This window comes from Kogia breviceps, chromosome 2, assembly GCF_026419965.1.
Source record: "Kogia breviceps isolate mKogBre1 chromosome 2, mKogBre1 haplotype 1, whole genome shotgun sequence".
Lineage (NCBI taxonomy): Eukaryota > Metazoa > Chordata > Mammalia > Artiodactyla > Physeteridae > Kogia > Kogia breviceps.
In genome coordinates, this window is record NC_081311.1 from 14703327 (window position 1) to 14726476 (window position 23150).

Consider the following 23150-nt stretch of genomic DNA (forward strand, 5'->3'; position numbering starts at 1 on the left):
CGGGGACTAAACCCAAAGCTTTGCCAGAGAACAAGCAGACTTTTCTCAGAAAACTCCTCAGCGGTGCCACAGCTGCGCCAGTCTCAGAAAGAGGACTTTCACTGTAAGTAAGAACAACTTATGTAAACACACGGTCAGGGCAGAGACCCTTAGTTTTGGCTGGAATCCTGGCCACTTAGGCTCTTGTGAGTTTTGCTTCCATTCTCAGGAACATGTTCTCGAAGAGAACATGTAGAAAAGGCTAAGAAAAATCAGGTGAAGAGAGAAAAATGGATTTTGAATGTGGAACTCAATAACCAAATTTTATAACCAAGTCTTAGATGGAAGATGGGCTTTTCCCGTGGTTGAATGCTTTTTCCTGGAGGATCTTGGGAGGGTGAAAAAATATATATAACAAAACTGCACTTGGCAATGGGGGTTGGAAGATCCAATGTTTTTATTTCAATAATTAAACTCCTGATCAATAGCACACTGTATCATAAAATGTTGGCTTTTTAAAGCAGGTTTGAACTTTCACACAATCTGTTTTAACACTGGCATGCACACCTACATACATATACACTGAGATGGTTCTCATTCATTTAAAAAATTTGATAAAACTAAAATGTTAAATGTACACTGTAATGTAAACACTGCTGTAACACCAACCAGATGGCTTGTATTCCTTGTAAAATTATTTAAAGCATTTTGACTTCGATAATTTCGTTATTTAAAGAAATTCTTCTAACTGTAAATAAAGGCAGCTCTTTGGCCAAGTGCAATGGCTCCTTAATTTGCCTAATCATAAGAATCATCAAGGTGCCCATTAAGCATATGAATCTCCAGGATTCATCAAGTCCTTCCGTATCTTAATCTCTAGAGGCAAAGGTAGGAATCTGCACTGACCCAGGTAGTCTTACGATCAAGTAAGTTCCAAACTCACCTTAGTAAAATGGCAAATGGTCTTTGGAAGCTGATATGTTTTTGAAGTCTGCGGGTAGAATTACTTCATTTGATGAGTCTTAATTTTTTAAAACTTTTTACGCTATTGACCAAAATATCCAAGTGGCTTTTTAGAAATCTCTATATCCTAGAAATATAGGAACTTAAGTTTTTATGAAATCTTCATTTGCAAACACCTACTTGGCTTTTACCTATGGTGAAAAGATGAATAAAAAATTAATAGATGAATTCATAAAACAATCGGTAGAAAAAGAGCAGCCTGGTGGCCCCAGGATTGTTAATACCAGCTACACTGCACGGAGGGCCCGTCATGGAAGCTTTATGTCTATTATCTTCTAGGCTCACAACAGCTCTGCGAGGTGGGCACCAGTACCTTCCCTCACAGATGGAAAGTCCGAGGCTTCAAAAGGTTAAAACGTGCCAGCACCACACAGCTCAAAGCTGGTTGCAACAACTGTTCTCAGGTCCAGCCACCAGTCTGCACTCTAAATGACCCTGCAGCAACACAAAGCTAGGTACTCACTGCTGTCTTACTGGAACTCAGAGAAAATGAGATATTGAGAAGCATAGCAAGTAGCGATTACAGCTTGAAATATATTCTACTTGAAGTTTTCCTATTGAACATAACACAGTAGTATATGGCATACATTTTCCTTCTATGTGTATCACTAAATAAATTTTCACTTAAAAGCAATTATGAAAATCCCAATCCTCTTAAAATGTATTAAATTGATCTGTAAGCATGTGCATTTTTTTTTCAATGAGAATTCTCTAACTGTCCAAATAATGTCCCCAGGTTAATTTTTAAAACTCCATTCTACTTAACCAAAATTTTTCATATTTGGAAGAATAAGAAACCCTAAAATCTAAAGAATTTTTCAAAGACATTCTAAACTGAAATGTACACAATTCCATTAAGATGAGTTTTCAAGAGAATGTCATTTAATGCCTAACTTCTTGAAGAGTATCTGTATATACTTGTGGTTTGATTAAAAAAAAAAAAAAAAGAAGCTTCCAAATTAAAAGTGTTTGGGATGTGGGGAAAAAAAGAACATGACACAGATTCAAAGTGGTTATCCCTAAAGTCTTTTCAATCCACCTCACCTGAGGGTGAAGAGTTTTATTGCCAGTAAAAAGCTTTGAAAAGTCGAGAAGATATTGCATAATTAGTTACAGAGTTAGCAATATTTGGCCCAGAAAGGTTTAGTATGAGTTTAACTTAACATTGCGTTATGTCCCGTAATTGTCTGAGATTCAAATTTCTGAATTTTAAGAACCTGATGGGATTCGAGGTGAATGAGGCTTGACAATTCTTTCAGAGTAATTCTATTTGCTTAGCCTCTCTAAAAACATAGCTGAAATAGATTTTACGTACAACTCTGTATGTTTCCGTATTTTTGTTATATATGCTTTCTCGCACGAAAATTGTTACAGAGTATTAAACAAATTGGGCAATCATTTTATTTTTAAATGATTATATTTTTGTATTCACCAGTTTTGTCAATTTATTTTTCCAGGAGAAAAAAAATCAACATTTAAAGGGCCCCCCAAAAAGCTAATAAAATTGCTTGATTGTTTTCAGGAGACATTTACAAACTTTGCTCAATTTTCTTTTCTTTTTGAGAGAGAGAGAGAAAATATCATAGGGGGGTAAAAACAACCAGCTCTACTCCCTAGCCCCCCCAAAACCCCATAGGCTATAGTTAAATTGATCTAAGAATTAGTCTTATTTTTAATGCATGGAAAATAGCAAAATTATCATGCCAACATAAGGAATATATACTATAATTCATAAATGCCTAATTATCAAAACAATGACATAGTCATGGTTAGATGCAACCTAGCAATCTTATATATGATGCAACTACATATTGTATGATCATTCCTGTTATATATTACATTCGTTCCCGTCAAATTAAGCTGGCTATGTCTAAATGGCATTGTGAAATAAACATTTAATATCACAATAGGGTCATATTCTGCTACTGCACAACCATAGCATGCAAGTAACTATGCATTAGCTGTAAACAGTAAAGTGTCATTACCTTCCAGAAATCCAAAGAACATGATAAGTACATAGAGAGTACTAAACATCAATTATAGTTAAATGACTTTCATATTGAACAAAACTATATTGTATAAAGCAGTTTTGGATATCTCTGTCACTGCTCTCTACATATATTCTGTAGTTCCCTTGAAGTTAAGAAACTGCAATTCCAAACAAGGTCTGTTAATCTACTGAGTTCTAGCGAACTGTTGTCAAAATTAGGACACAAATGATTCTATGTTCCAATGTGAAAGCTGTCTTCTATCATTTTTCCTTTCTGCCGTAATTCAGATTTTTGAATCATTAACAATATGCTAAATCTGGGCAACAATGAACTTATTTTATTTCTTAAACTGGAGACACTCTCATGACACCAATGTGCTTGTGTTAGAAACGGGAATACTGTAGATGCTTGCCAGCAAATGCTCTTCTCTACTTGTGTTCTAAGTGAAATAGTTGGCAGGAAGGAACCTGGGTCATATTAGGACTTGGAGGAGGTGCTGTCTCTGAAATACTTTTCATAAGGTTTGTAAAAAGTAGATAAAATCTAGCCGCTAGGAGAGGAAGGCCAAAAGAACATGATCTGTTCTTATAAAAATGCAGATGGATCACTTAGGTATGATCCAATGATTCCTAGGCAATTAAAAAATTACCATATTAGAGCAGAAGCTTGCACACTGTAAAATAACTATTTCAGCTCTCTTTAGCTTTGTGGTATTGGAGGCTGGTTTGGGAAGGAGGGCAAAAATTGATGGCTGGACAGGCTTTTCCATGCTCTATCAGCTCTGATAATGAGTTAGGCAGTTGGCATGGACGACAGCAATGTCCTCTTCACTCAGAATTCTAATAAACCTCCTGTGAAGTTGCATATACCACCCATCCAAATGGACTCATTTTGGTCTGCATTCCAGTTAGGTGAAAAGTAGTCACATTTGAAAACTGAATTTGGACATGATATGGTCCTGTGAAATATTTAAATACATTGCTTACATCCTACTAAATCAAAATCCTGCTTTTTTACATTTACATAAGATAAAACAGCATTTAAAGCCATTGCAATTGTTCATTTCCTGTTCCTATACAAGTGACTTAAGTTTGCTTCTGAGGCAAAAACTGTACAATTCTCACCATTCAGGCATTATAAAATGTCTTTCTTTAAAGTCTTGGGATATAAACAGTTTGGTTTATACGAATTACATATTTTTTATCTGCATTAAGAAACAATATACACTTTTTTTCAAGAGTAATGTTATCTGTGATAAGCCTACGATAGTCTTCAAAACTAAATTTATCACCTGTGACCATCAATACTGTTACTTTGATAAAACTCATGAACATTCTTTGGCCACTCGGGTCATTGCCCATTTGCAGGGAACTGTATCTGGGCCCTGGGACCATACAGAGATTTGCCTCCGTAAAAATCGAGGCCACAGACAAGCCTTAATGGAAGCCATTTACAAAGTCAAACATTACAGAACCTCCAGGAGCAGTTTCTGTTTCTCAGACACACGTTCCTTGACGTGTTGAGAGGTGGTGTTTTCGATTTCGGACTCCTGAAGTCTTGTCTTTACTATCTGAAGGCTTCTGTTGTGAAATATCTATTAGGGCACTGGCAATTGCAAGGCCTGGAAAAACACGGAGAAAAACACTTAAATGTTTGCTTACATATTTCTGGGATGGCAACAGTGGTGGCCTAGCATTGTTTTACATTCAGCAATCAAACATTTAGCTGCTTATTGGAAGTAGTTTACCCTTTACTTAAAATATATTTTTTAATTGAACTATAGTTGATTTACAGTGTTGTGTTAATTACTGCTGTATGCTGTACAGCAAAGTGATTCAGTTATACACATATATTAAAAAAAAAATTCTTACCTTGGACATATGAACTGTACACAGGAAGAAGAGCGAGGATCTAACAAAATTAACTGACTGACATTGGACCATCAAATCAGTGTGTGACAAAACATCACAATCAGTTGTGGACATGACTCCACACCTTTCTATGTCTGAACACACGTTTGTTCTAAAAGTATAAAGAATTTTCAGTTTTGTGCGTGTGTGTAACAAAAGTCAGTATATTAAGGTTTTTTAAAAAAAATTAGAGCAGCTTTAGGTTTACAGAAAAATTGAACCAATATCGATACATGATTATTAAGTAAAGTTCATAGTTTACACTGGGGTTCACACTTCGTGCTGTACACAAAGTTCTATAGGTTTCAACAAAAGCATATTGTCATATACTCACCATGAAAGTATCATACAGAATAGCTTCACTGCCCTAAAAATCCCCTGTGCTTTACCAATTTATCCCTCCCCTTCTTCTGAGCCTCTGGTTATCACTGATCATTTTTTGATATCTCTATAGTTTTGCCTTTTCCAGAATGTCATATGGTTGGAATCATACAGTATGTAGCCTTTTCAGATTGTCTTATTTCACTTAGCAATATGCCCTTAAGTTCCACCATATCTTGTTTTTGGCTCAGTGGCTCATTCGTTTTTATTGCTAAATAATATTCCATTGTATCAATGTACTACAGTTTGTCTATCCATTCCCCTATTGAAGTACATCTTGATTGCTTCCAATTTTTGGCAATTATGAATAAAGCTGACATAAACACCCATGTGCAAGTTTTTGTGTGGACATAAGTTTTCAATTCCCAAATACCTAGGAGCACAATTGTTGGATCACATGAAGCTCAATGTCTTAGGTTTGTAAGAAAGTGTCAAACTGTCTTCCAAAGTGGCTGTGCTATTTTGTATTCCCACCAGCTATGAATGAGAGTTCCTGTCGCATTACATCTTTGTCAGCATTTGGTGTTGTCAGGTTCTGGGTTTTAGCCATGTAGCTGTATCTCATGGTTGTTTTAAGTTGTAATTCCCTAATAACATATGATGTTGAGCATCTTTTCATATGCTTATTTGTCATATGTAAATCTTCTTAGGTGAGGTATCCGTTCACATCTTTTGCCCATTTTTAATTTTCTTGTTTGTTTTCTTATTGTCCTTCAAGAGATTTCTTTTACATTTTGGATACCAGTCCGTTTTCAGATACTGTAAGTTCCCTACCTACGAACAAGTTTCATTCTGAGAGAGTGTTTGTAAGTCCAACAAAGTTAGCCTAGGTACCCAACTAACACAATCGGCTATACAAGTACTGTATTGTAATAGATTTCAAATACTTTTCACACAAATAATACACAAAAAACAAACACAAAAAATAAAGAAAACATTTTCAATCTTACAGTACAGTACCTTGAAAAGTACAGTAGTACAGCTACAACTCTGCTGCTCTTATGTTTGCTTCCTGACATCCTGGGCTTGAAATAAAGATAATGTACTACTGTACTCTATACAGTACTGTACAGTAAAGTACACAAAAGCACAACCACTTGTAGAGGATGCAAGCACACGACAATGTACGCCAGACATGTAAACTAATTATGTGATTGGACATGTGAACGCATGTTCACATCTTTGACAGTTCGCAACTTGAAGGTTCGTACGTAGGAGACACTGTAAATGTTTGGAAAATATTTTCTCCCAGTCTGTAGTCTGTCTTTTCATTCTCTTAAATTGCTTTTAAGAAGTAAGAAAGTACCCCAGGGATAGAGTTGTGGATGCACATAGAAGGAAGACAACTTGTAGAAATTTAGCTGATGTCTTAAATATAAGAAAAAGACCATTAGTATTATCAGTAGAATATCTACACAAAAGTGGATCTCTAGTTATCATAAGAAAGAGTAGTGTTTTGTTACATTGTTTTGTCCATTGATTGACAGGAACATTTGGTAAGATGTTCAAGAATAGTAAAGTCTTTTTCCTAAGTTTATACAAGCAATGGCTCAACCAGATACCCTGGTTTATCACAGCTACACAGGAATGATTTTATCTAGTTTTGTTTTTTGAGTAAAATAAAATGTGCCAAATCCCCATACTAAACCACAAGACCAGACTGCTTGCTTTGAGAAGAGGTGACCAGTTTCCCTTCCCTAAGGTCTTGGAGACTTGACTGTGAATTGAGCCCAACCAGTCCCTGAGCTCTCACAGACATCTTCTCTATGTGCTGCTCTTAGAGGAAGGCCTCACTTTTGCATCTCATCCTATACAAGGTGTCATTGAATTATTTCATTCCTGTGGGCCAATTTATTCTAGGTAAGTCTCAAATATGAACTGGTGAGAACGGACCTCCAGAGATTCATGAACAGAAGGAAATGCCAGTGCGGGAAAATGGACACTGTAAGAGGAAGTTCAACTAGCCTAGCACAGTGCTGTGGAAGTCAAGGGAGGAGAGAGGTCAAGGCGTCTGCAAAAAGTACCTAAGGGGCCAGCATGTGAGGCTTGCCAAAGAGGCCTTTGGATTTCCTCAAGGAAGATTCTGATGATCCTTGAGTCATTTCCATACTTAACTGAGGATGGAAGCCTGACAGTTAAGCAGGGAATGGAGTGAGAGGGAGTGTGGCCAACAGACGTAAGTCTCATGTGCAAGATGTTTGTCGATGGAAAGAGGTAAGTAAGCTGGTACGTAGGGGGAGCAGCAGGGTCAGATGAGATATACGTGAATGCATATGATTATCTGAGTACATATACTTTTTTTAAAGATAAAAGGAGTTTCAAGTACATTGGAAAACAGACGAGAAGGTATTTATGGAGAAGGAGAAATGAATGGTGTTAGAGAGGGAACGGATTAAAAAGTTACAGTCATCACTGGCTAGGCTGATAATCTTACATATTTACCTTTCAAGGGCTGATGTTAAGTAACCTACTCTTTCAGGATATTAATAATTATCCCGTGTTTCTTAGAGATAACATAAGTTCAAAGGTTCAAATTTAAGTAAAATTTACTTACTTGGCCTTTGAAGAGCACATATGAACTTCTGAAGTGTCCAAAATAGATGTTTTAACCACTTATTATGCTATGAGAAATAATTAGTTTGCTATTTCTGTAAGGGAGGGAGCCGAAGCACATTATTTACTAAAAATCAGAGACCGTGGTTGTGCTAAGTGAAAGTTCAGCACAGACAGACCTTCAGTTTCCACAGATCTCCTGGCACACTTCTGGCAAAATTCACAACCTTTTGTTATTTCATCTTTGGTACCATCTTATCCAGAGACAGCCAAATACGACAAATAATATACGTCTCTTTTAATGTGAACAGAGATCACTTACACTAATTCCAGTGATCACAGCATCCAAATATGAAATCATGTTATTCATTAAACTACGGCATGACCTCGTCCAAAGCAGCCCTGAGAAACAACACTTTCCCACTTACATGTGGCTGCAAACATTGTTTTCCATATAGAAGATACAGAGCCAAGAGAGAAGTAAACAGTTGAAGTGGCCAAAACAGGAAATTCTATGCTAATCCTAAACTGTCACCGTATCTTTGTATTTCGGGGTATGTGAATGTGACGTCTGGGTTTACTAATGATGTGTAAGCTTAGAAACACATTCAGTTGAAAATAATCAATCATAAACCATATTTCAGTCCTTAATTTAATACTAAAATTACAAATCATGCTTATTTTAAATTTGACAGCTTTTTGTCCTTTCCTATGAAAACTGAACAATCAACTGAATTTTCAGATTCTGTATAAATGGCAATATGTATGCGGAAACCCCTGCTTTCCTCCAGGCAGTGATATTTGAGTGTCCACCATGTGTACTCACAGAGGACGCTCAGAGGGCCACTTGCCCAGGTCTTATCGTCTTAATGGGCCAAATGATGCTTTCATTCAAATTTAAGCTTGAGTCCTTCACTGGACCACACAGCTGGTGGCACACCATGAGTCCTTCTGCATTTTAAATCCTGTAATTTAATTACAAACAGCACAATAATCATAATAACTCTGTGTGTGTGTGCACACCTTGTGTCAAATTGTTAAGTGTAAGTTTTTATTACTATGCTTGAATTTCTTGAATTCTCCATATATTTTAATATATGGAGAGCCTTAAAACACAGCAACAACAACCCAGAAATTGCTAGGTCCTCCTTCAACCTATAAGAGGCCCTGGACACAAGAGTAAACAGGAGAGACAAGAACCCTGTCTTCTTAAATTGTCTAGTGTGTGGAAGACCCATGAAAAAAGAGAGAGAGAAATTAATTTCTATCATTACCTTTCAGCTAAGGAATCTAATTTTCTTAATTGAGAAAAAGAAAAGTCAAGTCAGTAGCTCTTTAAAGAAAGACAATATTGCTCCCCTTCTCCCCCAAAATGTAACAGTTATATGCTGGTGAGAGACCGAGGATACAAACAGACAATGGCCAGACCACATATAAAAACAGAACTCTGGCCCACAGGCTGTAGCAACCTGCGCAGGAAACCAGTTTCTTATCTATAATAACCAGCCCAAGAAGCCCGCCTGTTTTGTCAGGCTTGTAGGAGTCAGACTGCCATCTCTAGTAAGAACCCAGGGAGTCAAACAATTGCCCCATAACAATGGGCCCCAAACAGCCAGGACCTGATTAATAACTGACAGCTTCCCTAATGTTTGTCCCTGCTTCCAACTTAGGACCATCCAGAGAAAGGGAAATATGCACCCCTCACCAAGCACACTGAATGCCCCGCTTCTAGTTAGCCTGCTGCCAGCTTGCCAGCTTTCTGGTGCCAACAGCCTCCAATAAGCATATACTTGAAGCTTTCTCTTTTTTCCATTATAAAATGTAACCGCACATTTGCCTGTTGTTAAGTCTCTGCCACAGTGCAAGCAAGCGATGGTGGATGACTCCCTTGCTATATGGCAAGTTCCGAATAAATAATCTTTGCTTGTAATGGGTTGGTCTTGGTTCATTTTCACAATGACAATGAAGAAATAAAGGTAGCTTGAGATCTTCCCTGGATTAAAAAAAATATATGTATCAATAAAATAAAAGCAACTTAGAAGTAAGTTTTCCATATCGCCCTTTGATGCAAACGCTCTCTCCTGGTTGAGATTTCTCTAGGAACTTTTTCCCGGTGAGAGGTTTTCTGCTGACGACCCCACACTCCCCGTGCCCTAGGAGAAAGTGCTTCCTCCTGGTAGGAGGCTGCACAGTGGCACACCCCCATGCCATTAGAGTGCCATTAAAATCGGGTCAGTCCAGAAGATCATTTTTCGAAAAGTCACACAAATCATCGGGTGAAATCCACTTACTGTGTTCTCTAGGCTTAGCATAGTTCCTTGTTATCAAAGCAATACAATTAACTGGGGGAACAATTCATTATTTTAGACTGGTGTTCTAAAGGAATTTCATTTACCACGTCAAGATGATGCACAGGCGCTGCAGGCTAGCAAAATTTACATCAAAATATGCCAGTAGATTCAATAAAAATGCTGGGGTTTAAATAGTTATTACAAGTTTTACCTTTTTTGCACTTTTAGTTCTTAAATACCAGACACTATGACATTTAGATTATTTAAATATGAATTATAAACCTCATAAGAAAGAAAGTGCCATCTTCTGTTTCCTATTCCATTCTCCATGGCCTCTTGGCATTTTGAACTGGTGCTTGATAATGGGAACATCACCAGTGGCTACTCTGGTTCACGCAGGGCAGGACAAGCCGGGAAGGAAGCAGACTTCTTTGGGACCGTGCAGATTTCTTTCCGAACGTAGGCACAGTTCAGTTGTTACTGGTTTGGATGCTAAGAGCTACCAGAGGTATTTAGTAAAAGTAGAAGATGCACCCAAATCAGGCCTTTACACCCAGGACCTTGGATAAAAACAATATTTTCCTCCTAAATTTAAGAACTTCGTTTCTCAATAAACATGTGCAGGCATGCCCTAAACAGGAAGTGATGGAAATGAGTAACAGCTAAATATTTAAATCATACATATATCTTTCTAAAACCACTAAATTTGCAAAACCACCAAGGAGAAACATCAGGGATTTAGTTATCTTTAGTAAAACTCTAGCTTTTCCTAATGGAAGTGAAATGGTGTTAGGAGACGCCAGCAGTAACAATCTAATCATAAAATTACTGATGTGTGGTTTTTTTTACAATTATGCAGAACAATTAATAAGTACAGTAATAAAATACTGAATATCAGATGAAATTGCCTCATTTTATGTACAAACGTAGCACTTCCATTTTACATTTGAACAAAGCCCCAGATAAGTCATTCATTGAGAAATGCTCTCCTCCCAAGTCTGTGTAAGAGCAGGCATCACTATATATTTTAATTTCCCAAGGAAACAGCTTCATTAGGTGTAAAAGGTTAATTGCGGGTGTAAGTGGAGCCCCGGGAATGGTTCAGGGTCTGTAGTGAATCGCACAACCGCTTCAGGAAGACTCGAATGAGCGCTGTTAACTGTTTGCCCTGCTGAAACGTTTTTACTGCCTCATTTACTATCTGTCTTCTTTTACGGCTTATATTTGTAGTTCTTCTAAACCTCTAATGGCTACAGTTTTACTTCACTGTAATCAGATTTAAATGGAAATACCACGCTGGGATGTTTAAATGTTTTCCCCCTGATTGTATATAGCTACAGACTACTGATCAGAGCCCTGGCTATCCTTCACACAGTTAAGAAAGTGAGTTTGGGAAACTTTGATGTTGCATAGATTCTGGCTGTTGTGCAGACTTAATTTAACATTCAGTGTGGCCACCCTTGCCAATATGCAACTAGGGCTGGATGCATAATTAGAAAATATGCATTTCCACTTTAATTTATCTGTTGGAAGGCCAGCACAACTGAAGTCATTATTAGGCAAAACGCCAAAGGTTACATTGTTGAACAAAAATTGAAATACTTCAAGTGCTGAAGACACCTGAATGACAAACGGAGCGTATTTGTCTGAGAGTTTAAAGAAATGTTTCCCTTCACCTACTAGAAACCAGTGACAACTACAGATGTCAATGTTTAAATACAAATGATAATTGTATTCTGGTTATAAAATTTTGTTCGGCCTTTAACACATCCTTTTTTTTTTTTTCCTGTGCTGTGCGGCTTGCGGGATCTTAGTTCTCCGACCAGGGATTGAACCCTGGCGGGCCCTCGGCAGTGAAAGCGCAGAGTCCTAACCACTGGACTGCCAGGGGATTCCCAACACATCATAACATTTTAAAGTTTAATTTAAAGACACACAGTAAAAGTTCTACAAAATGTAACCCTACTCTAGCACCACAGTGCTGAGCACTCCCTGAATTTTATGTGAACTGTTCCCTCAGCAGTTAGGAGCTGAACAAATCACGGCCATTACTGTCTCAAGTCATTGTTTACTGCGAATCCTCACGGTTCTTCACGAGTAAAGCTTCTTTTAGATCGTATCAGTTCTGATTTTAATTATATACTGGGAAATTTTATTGATTCATTTAAAATATTTTGTGATTCTTTTTTTAGAGCCACAAACATAAGAACCAGCTCTGCAGCTACCTCTCCATGTTTTTAAGTAAATTTCCAGTTGAGAATTTCCTGTTTCCAAGGCAACTGGGAAAATATTTCCTAGTATTTCCTTCCTTCAATTAAAAAAATCTGATATATGATAATCCCTTATTTTAAAACCTAATTATCCTTAATTTAATTGAAGAGCTTACTGTTCATTGAAGAAATTGAACTATAGCAGTTTTGTAAAAATAGCAATATTTTAATTTCCATTAGGTAGAGACATTGTATTTTAGCATTTCTAGTAGTACCATGTCATTGTTTGTTTTAGATTAAAAGGGATTATACGTGAAAGTATTTACAAACTATAGAGTATTATAGAAAGTGAGTTAATAATTTCAATAACAATAAGTTACTACCACTAATAATAAGAAATCCCAATCAAATTACAAATATTCAGAAAACTCCGAAGTCCTAAGGGTCAAAAAATTGTTTAAATAGCAAATCACTTCATTCAATTATTACTTCTCGAGTGCCTACTATGTGCCAGGCACTGCTCTGGTCCCTAAGGCTTAAGCAGTGAATAAGACAGACAAGACATAAAAGATTCTGAACCTCATGGTGCTTATTACATTATAGTGGATCAAGCTCATATATTCTTTGGACCAAGTTATTGTGAGGATTGAATGTGAAGGGCTTAGAGGAGTGCCTGGCAAATAAAAGCTCAAAAATGTCAATCATCATCATCGTTAACAACACGTGGGAAGTTTGAAGTCAAATTGGAAATTGATAAAACATTGGGCACTCAAGATTTTGCCTCTATCCTTTAGGACCACTCATTCATTCAATAATGCATTCAAAACCCAGTACGATTATCATGTGGAATGCCTAATAAGGGACAAAATTGGATAGAAAGATGGATTCAAAGACTCACAGACAGCATCAGTTTAGAGCAACACCGTCTGTGAGGTGATAACTGTGTTTAGAACTCAAGCCAGAATTATGTTGATGTTTTGGACAATAAAATTGAGAACTTGCTCACGAACGTATGGATGACTTGTGCGTGTTGCCTGCTCACTAAGGGATGTAAAAATAATTGAAAGTGATAATATGGCAAAACAGATGAATGACAATATTCAACAGAGAAAGCGCTGTATTAATATCACTTGTACTTTTAGAGATACCACTAATAATTAACTTTCATCCATTTTTTTAGAGTTTAAAAATGCTTTTACATTAATTATCTAGGTTCTGTTGAATTGGGTCAGGAAGCTGATTTTGTCCTTGCCTCACAGATGGCCAGAACGAGGCAAGAGTGATTAAATGACTAGTTCAGGCTTGCACAGCTGGTGGTCATGGGGGGACGTGAACCCAGGACTCCAGATCCTTTGACTTGCACTCTGCTCACTTTATAGCCGTTAGAAGGAAACTGCTGATTTGGTGCAAATGACTAACACGCGATTGTGAACCAAAATAAAAAGAAAAGCAAAAATTGGCAGGGATGTAAAATCAGTTATGGTCAAGGGCATTAATTAATGTTGATGTTATAAAAACAATAATAATATAAACAATAACTATTCTGTTAACATCGATATGATATGCCAGGCATTGCTCTCCGCACTTTATATGCATTACTTTATCCGTTTATGCAGATAGGAGTAGATGACAATACAGGTTAAACCCATCAACATGCATTGAGGGCATATTGCAGGCAGCGTGGCTGAGGTCGGTTGTTGTCAGAGTCATTACCAAATAGCATCAAACGAGGACAACGAGGCAAGAGCTCCTAGATTTGCTAACAATCACACAGAGACAAATTCTATGAAGTTGGCACAAGGCAAGAGGGAAAGAAAGATAAAAGTGAGATCTGCGAGGTGGGTGCGGAGATCAAAGATTCCCAGGGGGAGATGATCTCTGAGCTGAGGTTTGAAAGAGGAGACGGAAGTCGTCAGATAAAGAACACTGGCACGAGGGGTGTGGTACGTTCTGGGTAGAGGGAACTAAAACTTCAACAGCACGGAGAGAAAGGATATTTGGGAAACTTCAGGACATCTGCTATGGGTGGAACACAGGTGCAAATGGGAGAATGATGAGAGGGAAGAAAGAGAGGGAAGCAGAAGAGGGTCACATGATTTTTAGGAGTGAAGAGGCACAATCAGATTTTTATTTCAGAGAGACATCTCTCCCGGTGGCACTGACAGACCGGCGTGGTGGGTGAGGCTACGATGATTAAAACCAGATAAGGAAGTGACAATAAGGAGAGAGAAAAGGGATGAACGGGACAGATATTTAGGAAAGATTAATACGGGAGATTAAAAATAGGGAGAAGCCTCGTACGACTCCCAGTACAGCTTGGTACGCCTTGGGTGGCTGGATGCATACAAATGCTATTTACTACCATATGAAGGAGGAACAGGAACAGTCAGGGTGTGTGAAAGGTGGTGGATCATTTGCTTAGTTCCGGACATCCTGGGTTTGAGGACCTGTGGGGCGTCGTAGTGGATACGCAGGTGTGAAGCCCGGGAATAAGTCTAGCCCAGAGAGGTAGAGTTGTGGTGATCTGCATGAATGGAGTCTGAGGACTGTGATTGTATGGACGGGTAATGCTAGTTGTTACAAGAGTTAAACCCTGCAATCTCAGTAGCTTAGCAAAAGAGAGGTTCATTTCTCACTGTATAAAGTCTGAGGTGGGAGGTCCTGATTGGTGTCAGGACATGTGTGGGGGATGAGGAAAGAACCACAGCACCTGCTTTATGTAGTTACTCGGGGACCCAGATTGATGATGCTTCTGCCATCTTCAATCTGGGGTTTCCAGGGCTGCCTTGAGCAGTGATGTCTAGGTGGCAGGTGGGAGATGAGAGGGTAAAAAAGGTTCAACCCCTTCTAAACCACCGTGGACCAGAAAAGCTCAAGACACCCTGTTTCAATGTCGTTAGCGGGTACTACTTCCCAGAAACAAGTCTCCACCAGGGGAGGGAAGCGGAAGTCTTGAGTGCAGAGCCAGCAGTCTCCGCCACTGGAGTGGGCAAGGTCCGGTAGAAAGAGAGTAAGACAGAGAGAACGACCAAGAAGAGGACTGGTAATGGAGGAGCAGAGCCCATGAGAAGATCCGAACACCCAGGGAGGCAGAAGAAAGCCAGGACTGAGATAGTCCACAGACTCTGTAAGACGAGGCAGTGGTTGGTTATGAGCTGCGGATCCTGTTTCCGTTTGCAACAAATAGCCCCCAAATTCCATGACAACTCTAGGCCAGCCGAGTCTGTGGCTTCCAAGCTTTTCTTGATTTGAAATTCAGAACGCCCCTTGAGAGATTTCTCTTGGAAGGAAGTTGGAGTAGGTGGCTGCTAAGGTCACTTCCGGCTTGACGAATTTACGACTGCAGCTGCCCTCCTTCAGCAGGCCAGCAGCGAGGACCCAGTACCATTGCTGGCCTCCTCTCTCGCACATGCTCTCACATGGCTGCCACGAGCATCACTGTGAAGTCAGGGGACTGGCTGGGTTCAAGAATTTCCTTGTGAGAGATCTGCATTTGCTTTTGCTAGCTGGGAAGGAATGGACATACTTGTACCCCGGTGAGAACCACACTGGTAATAGGAGGCGTGGGTGTACTTACTGTTTGTTAGGTGTGGTTTTGATGGTGCCAATAACACGGGTAAAGAAACTGGCTCTAAGTCTCAAATTGGAAAAGTGAAGAGACTGGGTAGCGTCAAAGACCAGCCTGGGACTTGATCTTACATCTAGCAATCTGAGAACAACCTAATAGACATTTTTTTAAGTTTAGTTTTCTATTTTTTCAGATTGTATTACAATTCTGTCTTTATAACTCTGCCTACCCCTCACGACTGGAAGCACCTTGAAAGTGGGGGTGCTGTTTTCATTCATCTTTATATCCCAATGGTTAGTCCATGATGGGTGGTCAATAAACATTATTTGAATGAGAATTAAATGATGTATCATGATGCTGTGTGCTTCTAAGGAGGTGAATTCTGATTAGAATTAGATTACAAGTCTCAACGTTACTTTACCTTAAAGGTATTTGGAAATATAGGCTGGCCTCCTCCTTGTTTCTCTAATCCTTGTATTTAGTTGCAGAGAAGTTATTGAGAGGAGGGTGGGATTCAGGCAGGGCACGGGAGGGACACCACAGGACCCGTGTGGCTTTCGTTAATCTACTGTCCAAGAAGGTGACCCAGGGGAGAGTTGCCTGCACGATGCCACTGTGCTGCGAAAGTGTCCAGCCCCTTCCTGAGAACTGGGCGTGCTCATGTCCTGAGTGTGAGAGCTACACTCGTGAGCTTGGTATTCTGGTCAACACTGTCCCTAAACAGGCTTTAATATGTGTGGCTGTGTGTACAATATTGATGAAAAACGGAAACAGCTGCCACACTTGCTTGGCATCAAAGCATTAGCAATTTAACTCTCCCTGAATGTCTTTTAGTATTTTAAATCAACTTCGGTAGTTCGACCATAAGCTCCCCTCGTTCCTGGATGGACCACTTCCCAAAGGGGAAAATCAGTTCACCTTTCATGTTCTGAGATCTCCCTGGAGATTGTTCAAAGTTAGAGCCAACACAAAAACGCAAATGATTTTTTTTTTTTAAAGAAACTAGATTACAATTTAAAATCAAGGTTAAACATTGTTGGGTGGTGATGTGAATCATTGCTTCCCACAGCATTTACAGAAGAGTATAGGAGACAGTTACAGGGCTTATATCCTCTACACAGATAAACTCCACTGAATATTAAAAAACAAGCTATCAACCAAAAAAACGAATTTTAGTATAGTCCGAGGTGTTTCTGCTCCTCTAAGTTCATAACAGACAATATTTAAAAAGAAATGTCAACATTAGAAGACGTTGAAAACATACAACTATCTCTGCAACGTCAAAATACAATTATAACAAACTCCAGTGGTAAAGCAAATTTATGTCTTCTATATAAAAACTCAGCTCATTACAAATGGGAGGAAAAAAACAGATAAAATTATGCAAATCCTCACCTCTGGCCATTTAGATAAAATGGATGAGAAAATGCTACACAGAATCATGATTTTTCCATTAATATTATTATAAATTTCTTAGACCTTACCAAAAGTTATTATGGATAACATAATGGCCAAAGGCATTTTAACAAAAACAGATGTGTGTGTAGCCAAATTGATCCTTGATAAATCTCTTTTGCCGAAGGAAAAGGCAGTATAGTTGGACAGTATATTTCTCAAAATGGACTTCAAACCATTCCTCTGATGTTTGCTAAGCGATCCAGGACCGCAGATAGTACACATTCTCTCCAATAATTCAAAACAGGGACTTTGGGGAAGTAGGTTGTTTAAATGACCTCCTTTAATCTCACAGAGGATAGTATAAAAGAAACCTTCATTCTCTGATGCAATTTTGAGAATCTGACTGAGTACATCCCATAAATGCTGACCCTTCTGAGTGAAAAGAGTATCAGTTTGCCCCACTTTGCCTTTGGGAGGAATGAAAGTGGCCTCTGAGCTACTGTAAATTGAGAAGTGTCACAAAGAGTCAGCACTAGTGGAAACCTTTCAAACCCTACAGGCAAGTAAATCATAGAGGGAGTAGACTTCAGAGTCACCTGGAACTTTCTGATGTTATATCCAGGGGAATAAACATTGCTCTGCGTTCACTCCAAGTTATCTCCAGACACAAAGAGAATTCTCACACATTGTTCCACAGCCTGGACTACAGTTTCCTAAGTGAGTTGCCAACTGTATCTGTAGAAGGGACATCTTGCTGACCATAGGCTCCTCATAGGTAGCAATGAAGTGGGTCAAGAGATGATGGATGGAGACAGAAATTCTTACGAGCACATGTGATTACAGAAGGCCCTCTGGACACAGTCAGAATGTCACTTGTGGGGAGGGATGGACGACTTTGCCCTCTTTATCTGGCATATTCACTTTAGATGTTATCCACTGACTTTCAGTAAGTGCCTCAGCTAGCAGAAAGATGAAAAAACTTGCTTTCAGGTCAATAAAGGAAATCTCTTATGATCAATGGTTGATTAGAGCAGGATCTTCTAAGCGCGAGGCTCTGGCCTGCATTTTGTAAAGGGTTTTCAAATTAGTCTTACTCTGAGATCTGGGCAAGGGGCCAGTTCACCACCCAGCTGCCGCTGACTTTCAGCCCAGTGGTCCATGATGAGTTCCCATAATTAGAGGAAAAAAATTTTTAAATAAGGGAAAGAAACTTATATTTTAGAGGCATTGAATCTAAGAAAGTAGAGTATAGCAGAAGTATGGTATTACCAGGTTTTAAAAAGTACATATATTTTGTCAGATTTGGTTTCATATTCCTTACTCCAAACACTAAAGTTGGAGAAATGCAGATGATAATTATTATTCGCAAAGGTTATTTATGACTTGCCCTAAAAAAAACCGTAAAAGGGGATTTTGAAAGGACAAACTATAAATGGTTTATTTATAATTGACTAAGTATGTTGAGTCTTCCCTGCTTTGTGTGTGTGTGTGTGTGTGTGTGTGTGTGTGTGTGTGTGTGTGTGTGTGTGTAAAACTACCTTTTTAAAAGCATTTTGACAAACTGGGATCATGATAATCAAAACAAAAGCAAATCCTCTATGAATAACTGCAGATTTTAATTAATCATACATCATTCTCATTTCACTTTCTAGAGTTGCAAATAGTCAACCGGCCGTTTGTATTTCTTTGGTCAACAGAGAATTGAAAGAAGAAAATAGAGAAGCAAAAATATCTTGAGCTAATGAGCCACAATGCCAAAGGGCTACCCATTGTTTCTACAGAGTTAGAATAATTTGCAAAGGATGGAAAGTCAGTGTTACAGAAAAGCACCTCCTCATGCTCATGACTTAGATGTCCACTGTCTATCAGCAGGACTCTTAGTCACAAGTTTAGAGCACTCTTTGAAGGGGATTATAGACAACGTGATCTGTAACAAATGTTGGGTGAGCTACCTGAGATGAAGTATGACTGTCTTTGTAAAAAAGAGCCTACTTGCTTGGCCAGAACTGTCCCAGCTGAATCAACAGCTAAACCAGTTATATTCAAAATTTAATTTTAATTCAAATAAAAGCAATTGAATTGTAGGTGACTGAATTACCTGGCTGTTTGAACTGTTCATATCAGTATCCAGTTATGGTGCCCTTTGTGTATGACTAGATCATATTCTGAAGCTTATTATCCAACATCAAGAGTTGTGACACTCCAGTTCTGAGCATGGCCCTTATTCAGATGTGTAATTAAACATGGCAGAGGCAAAGTTCGGGACAAACATCTAATAAATCTCTAGTATTCCTGCGGGGTGAAATATATTATTTAGTAATTTTAAATGACTAAGTGTTAAGTTGGGAAAAAGCCTGTTTAGAAGAAGGAAACAGGACACATGATGCCACATGAAGATAACTTTAAAATATGGAGCATTGGCATTAAAATGTGAATTAAATGTAGCGTATCAACCATAGCCACACCACCTTAGACCAGGTACATGAGGAAATATTTCCTAAACTTCCCGAAATGGCCAATATTTTAAGTTTTCACAGGCTCCGGATGCGCAGGCTCAGCGGCCATGGCTCACGGGCCCAGCCGTTCTGCAGCATGTGGGATCTTCCCGGACCGGGGCACGAAGCCGCGTCCCTTGCATTGGCAGGCGGACTCTCAACCACTGCACCACCAGGGAAGCCCTGGCCAATATTTTAATATGCAAGGATCTCTAGCACAATCTTTGAAAAAATTTTAGGAACTATACCACCAAACTTCAAGAAGTGCTTCTCCCACAGGTTATTTAACCTTTCTCAAACATTTACATTGGATTGATATTTGAAAAGAAAGGTGAACTGAAAAGAGAAAAAAATATATTTTATATATAAAAGCAATCTATTCAACTTTCAGTCTTTAATATATTGACATGTGTTTTGTTCTAGCATTAGTCAAAATTAGATTTGAGATAAAAGTTCACATTAATTATCGATAATGTAGTCTAATCACTGCTGACATTTTGAAAGAAGATATTAAGGCAGCCAAGATAAACTAAAAAGTGGGTGAAAAATATTACATATGTTCATCACAGGAAGCCTATAGTGCTCCTCAATGAGTTCATTTTTTTCTTAAACTAAGACCCTGGAGTCAAGATAAACTAATTGGGCCCTCTGACCTTCTCAAGCAGGAGCTCCTTCATACTTGGCACTTCTCTGGTTCTTAGATGATGAGACAAAAAGATTTTGGATGTATTTCAGTTTTAATTTCATCGTTCTATCGATTTTTATGATTAAGTATGACATAAAAATAAGATAGGGTGTGCCAACGATTTCCCTTTCTCAATTTAAATAATTAGCCCTAGAACTACGTGAAGAGTAAATCTAAGCTGGCACTACCTTTTGAATTTAGTGAATATTGCAAATTTTAATATTTAAAAAAACAGGTACTTTTATTATTATACAAAAATTCCTAAATCCCAGTATGAAATATTTGCAACCAAACTTAGCATCTGCAAATTTTTCCTTTTAAAAAACATAAGCATAAATTAGCTCTTACAGTTCGTTTATTTAGTCAATATAAAAAGTTGAAATTTCTCCTGGTTGAACGGAGTGAAAAAAAAAAGCATTAAATGCAGTTATAATACAAATGCAAAAGAAAATACTGATTTTGATTGTCTCATGTTCTTCAGGATAAGTATTCTAGAAAATGAGGTTTGTGGGATAGTTACCTCAGTGAGTTTGGAGATGCCTTTATTTCTTACAATCCTATTGAAATGAATTCAATAATCTTAAAAGTATGAGGGAATCAAGCTCACAGGACGCATTTCTAAAATCATTCTTAAAATCTTATCCTACTAATAAAGATGCTTTTCACACATATAAACACATACGTATATGCATGGAGTTTTAGACTAAGTCCTAAGAACCAACAGCTTACAAAATATTCTATTAAATTTATACTGGTTCTCTTTGTACTATCAATATGAACAGAAGCAAAATACTCCCTATGTAAAAAAAGAAAAAAACATTTGATTTCTGGTTTTGACGAGAATATTCAAACAAGGAAAAAGGTAAGACAGTGATCATCAAAAACTAAATCTGGGGCCCTTGCTTTGAGATAATTAACTAATCAATAGACAATTCTTCTCAGGGACACACAGGACCAGACATTTATTAAGGAACTCTTCAGTTTCATACAAGGTAATTAATACAGGCTTCACTATAGAAAATTACATTTTAATGACTTTCTGTTCAAGTTACATGAATTTTATGTAAGGAAAAGCTTATAAAGTCTAGAATTTTCTTTCCACCAAAGTTATTAAAATTTGTATTTGAATATAGTTCCTTTCATTAACATTAAATCAGTTAGCTTTAATTTATGAAAAAGGACTGCTAAGTTTTACCACAATAGTTTGCATGGCTTTGATTTGCATTCATGAAAAAACACAGTAAATTAATTTGCTACTTGGAAAGAATTTGACAGATGCATTAATCATGAAGAAACCGAATTCACTTTTCTTTACTCTTTCTCACAAAGATAGATCTAAGATAAGAGACTACTGATTTAACATTCTTTAAGCAAAATGAGGTGTAATGATAATAATGGAGATATTCATAGAACTAGAGAATGTTAGAGCTGGAAGGAATCTTAGAAATTCCCTGATTTAACAAATGCGGAAAGAACAATTCCATCTCCCAAACTGTCCGTGGAGCAGAGTAGTGAAGAAGGAGTATTCTCATTTTCTCCACTGGAAATCAGCACAGAAGTTAGAATTATTCAAGGGCTGACTAATTTGGCTTTTAAATGACTTTGGTTCCTCCGGAACCATGCTACTTCTTGTCCCTAAGGTTTTGAGAGTATAGTCTGAGCTCAGAGATGATGCTGCATCATAACATGAAACACCTATTGCAGAATTTCAATTTTTTAAAAATAGCATGAAAACAGCACTAAAACTGTTCCCGACATCTACACTGTGCACTGATTCTTTTGACAAGTCAAATACATTTACAAGTTTGTATCACTGTGAAAACATTTGGGTAAAGATATTCAACAACAATATATTGTACTGCAAATAGTTCTCTAATTTTGCTATTTGTCTTTTTACTTTGTTTCATTTTTCTTTCTCTTAGCATCCAACTTTTGTTTTCAGATGTAGTGCAAGTCACAGATCATCTTTATGACTCCTATATTTATATGCTGCTTGGAAAAGCCTCTCCTACTTAGACCATCACAAGGTATTCCTATGTTGTCTTCTATTGCTTTCTTAAATTTAAATTTTGGTATTAAACAAAATACAAAAATTACTGAAAGCAACAGTAATCACAATATTCTAAGCAAATGTTCAAAATTTTAAAATCACTTTTAAATGAAATGCAATTGTTTCTGATCCACTACCTACATATTACATATCTGTATGTATATATATATATATATATATAAACATACATATACATTAATTACTGAGTTACATGAAAATTTTGGTATACAAATCTAAATCATGGGACCATTTTATCAGAGTCACTTCACCATCATTAGAAACCTTTCAATCCTCCAGTAAAGGCTTTGGACAAGAAAATACTGTAACTGCCTACAGAATGATCTTAATAAAGAATCAAAAAGCTTTTTGTGGTTCACACATTATGTTGAATCATGGAAATAATTTATATTCTCCCTTTACTGTGGGGCAAAGAAACGCTAGTATCTTAAGGAAAAGAAGAAAATAACCCATGTACCAAATTTACTACACTTGGGTTGTGTTTTCCCTGTGCTAAAGATCCTAAATTATTTTTACTCCATTGGTTCCTTGTTTCTATAGAAATAAATTTAATTTCTTCTTCTCTAAGCTTACAACTATTTTCTCTCTATGTTATTCA

The 23150-nt window shown here is 37.7% G+C and overlaps 1 protein-coding gene across 2 annotated transcripts in view; it reads right to left on the reverse strand.

The window, feature by feature from the left end:
- Positions 1-418: 418 nt before the first annotated feature.
- Positions 419-23150, reverse strand: part of ATRNL1 (attractin like 1) — a 705727-nt gene continuing 682995 nt past the window's right edge. For both annotated transcript variants that reach the window (XM_059054362.2, XM_067024581.1), the window contains one exon: positions 419-4614. In XM_059054362.2, coding sequence (XP_058910345.1) covers positions 4490-4614 — 125 coding nt within the window. In that variant the 3' untranslated portion in view covers positions 419-4489. The remainder of the gene's footprint in view (positions 4615-23150) is intronic.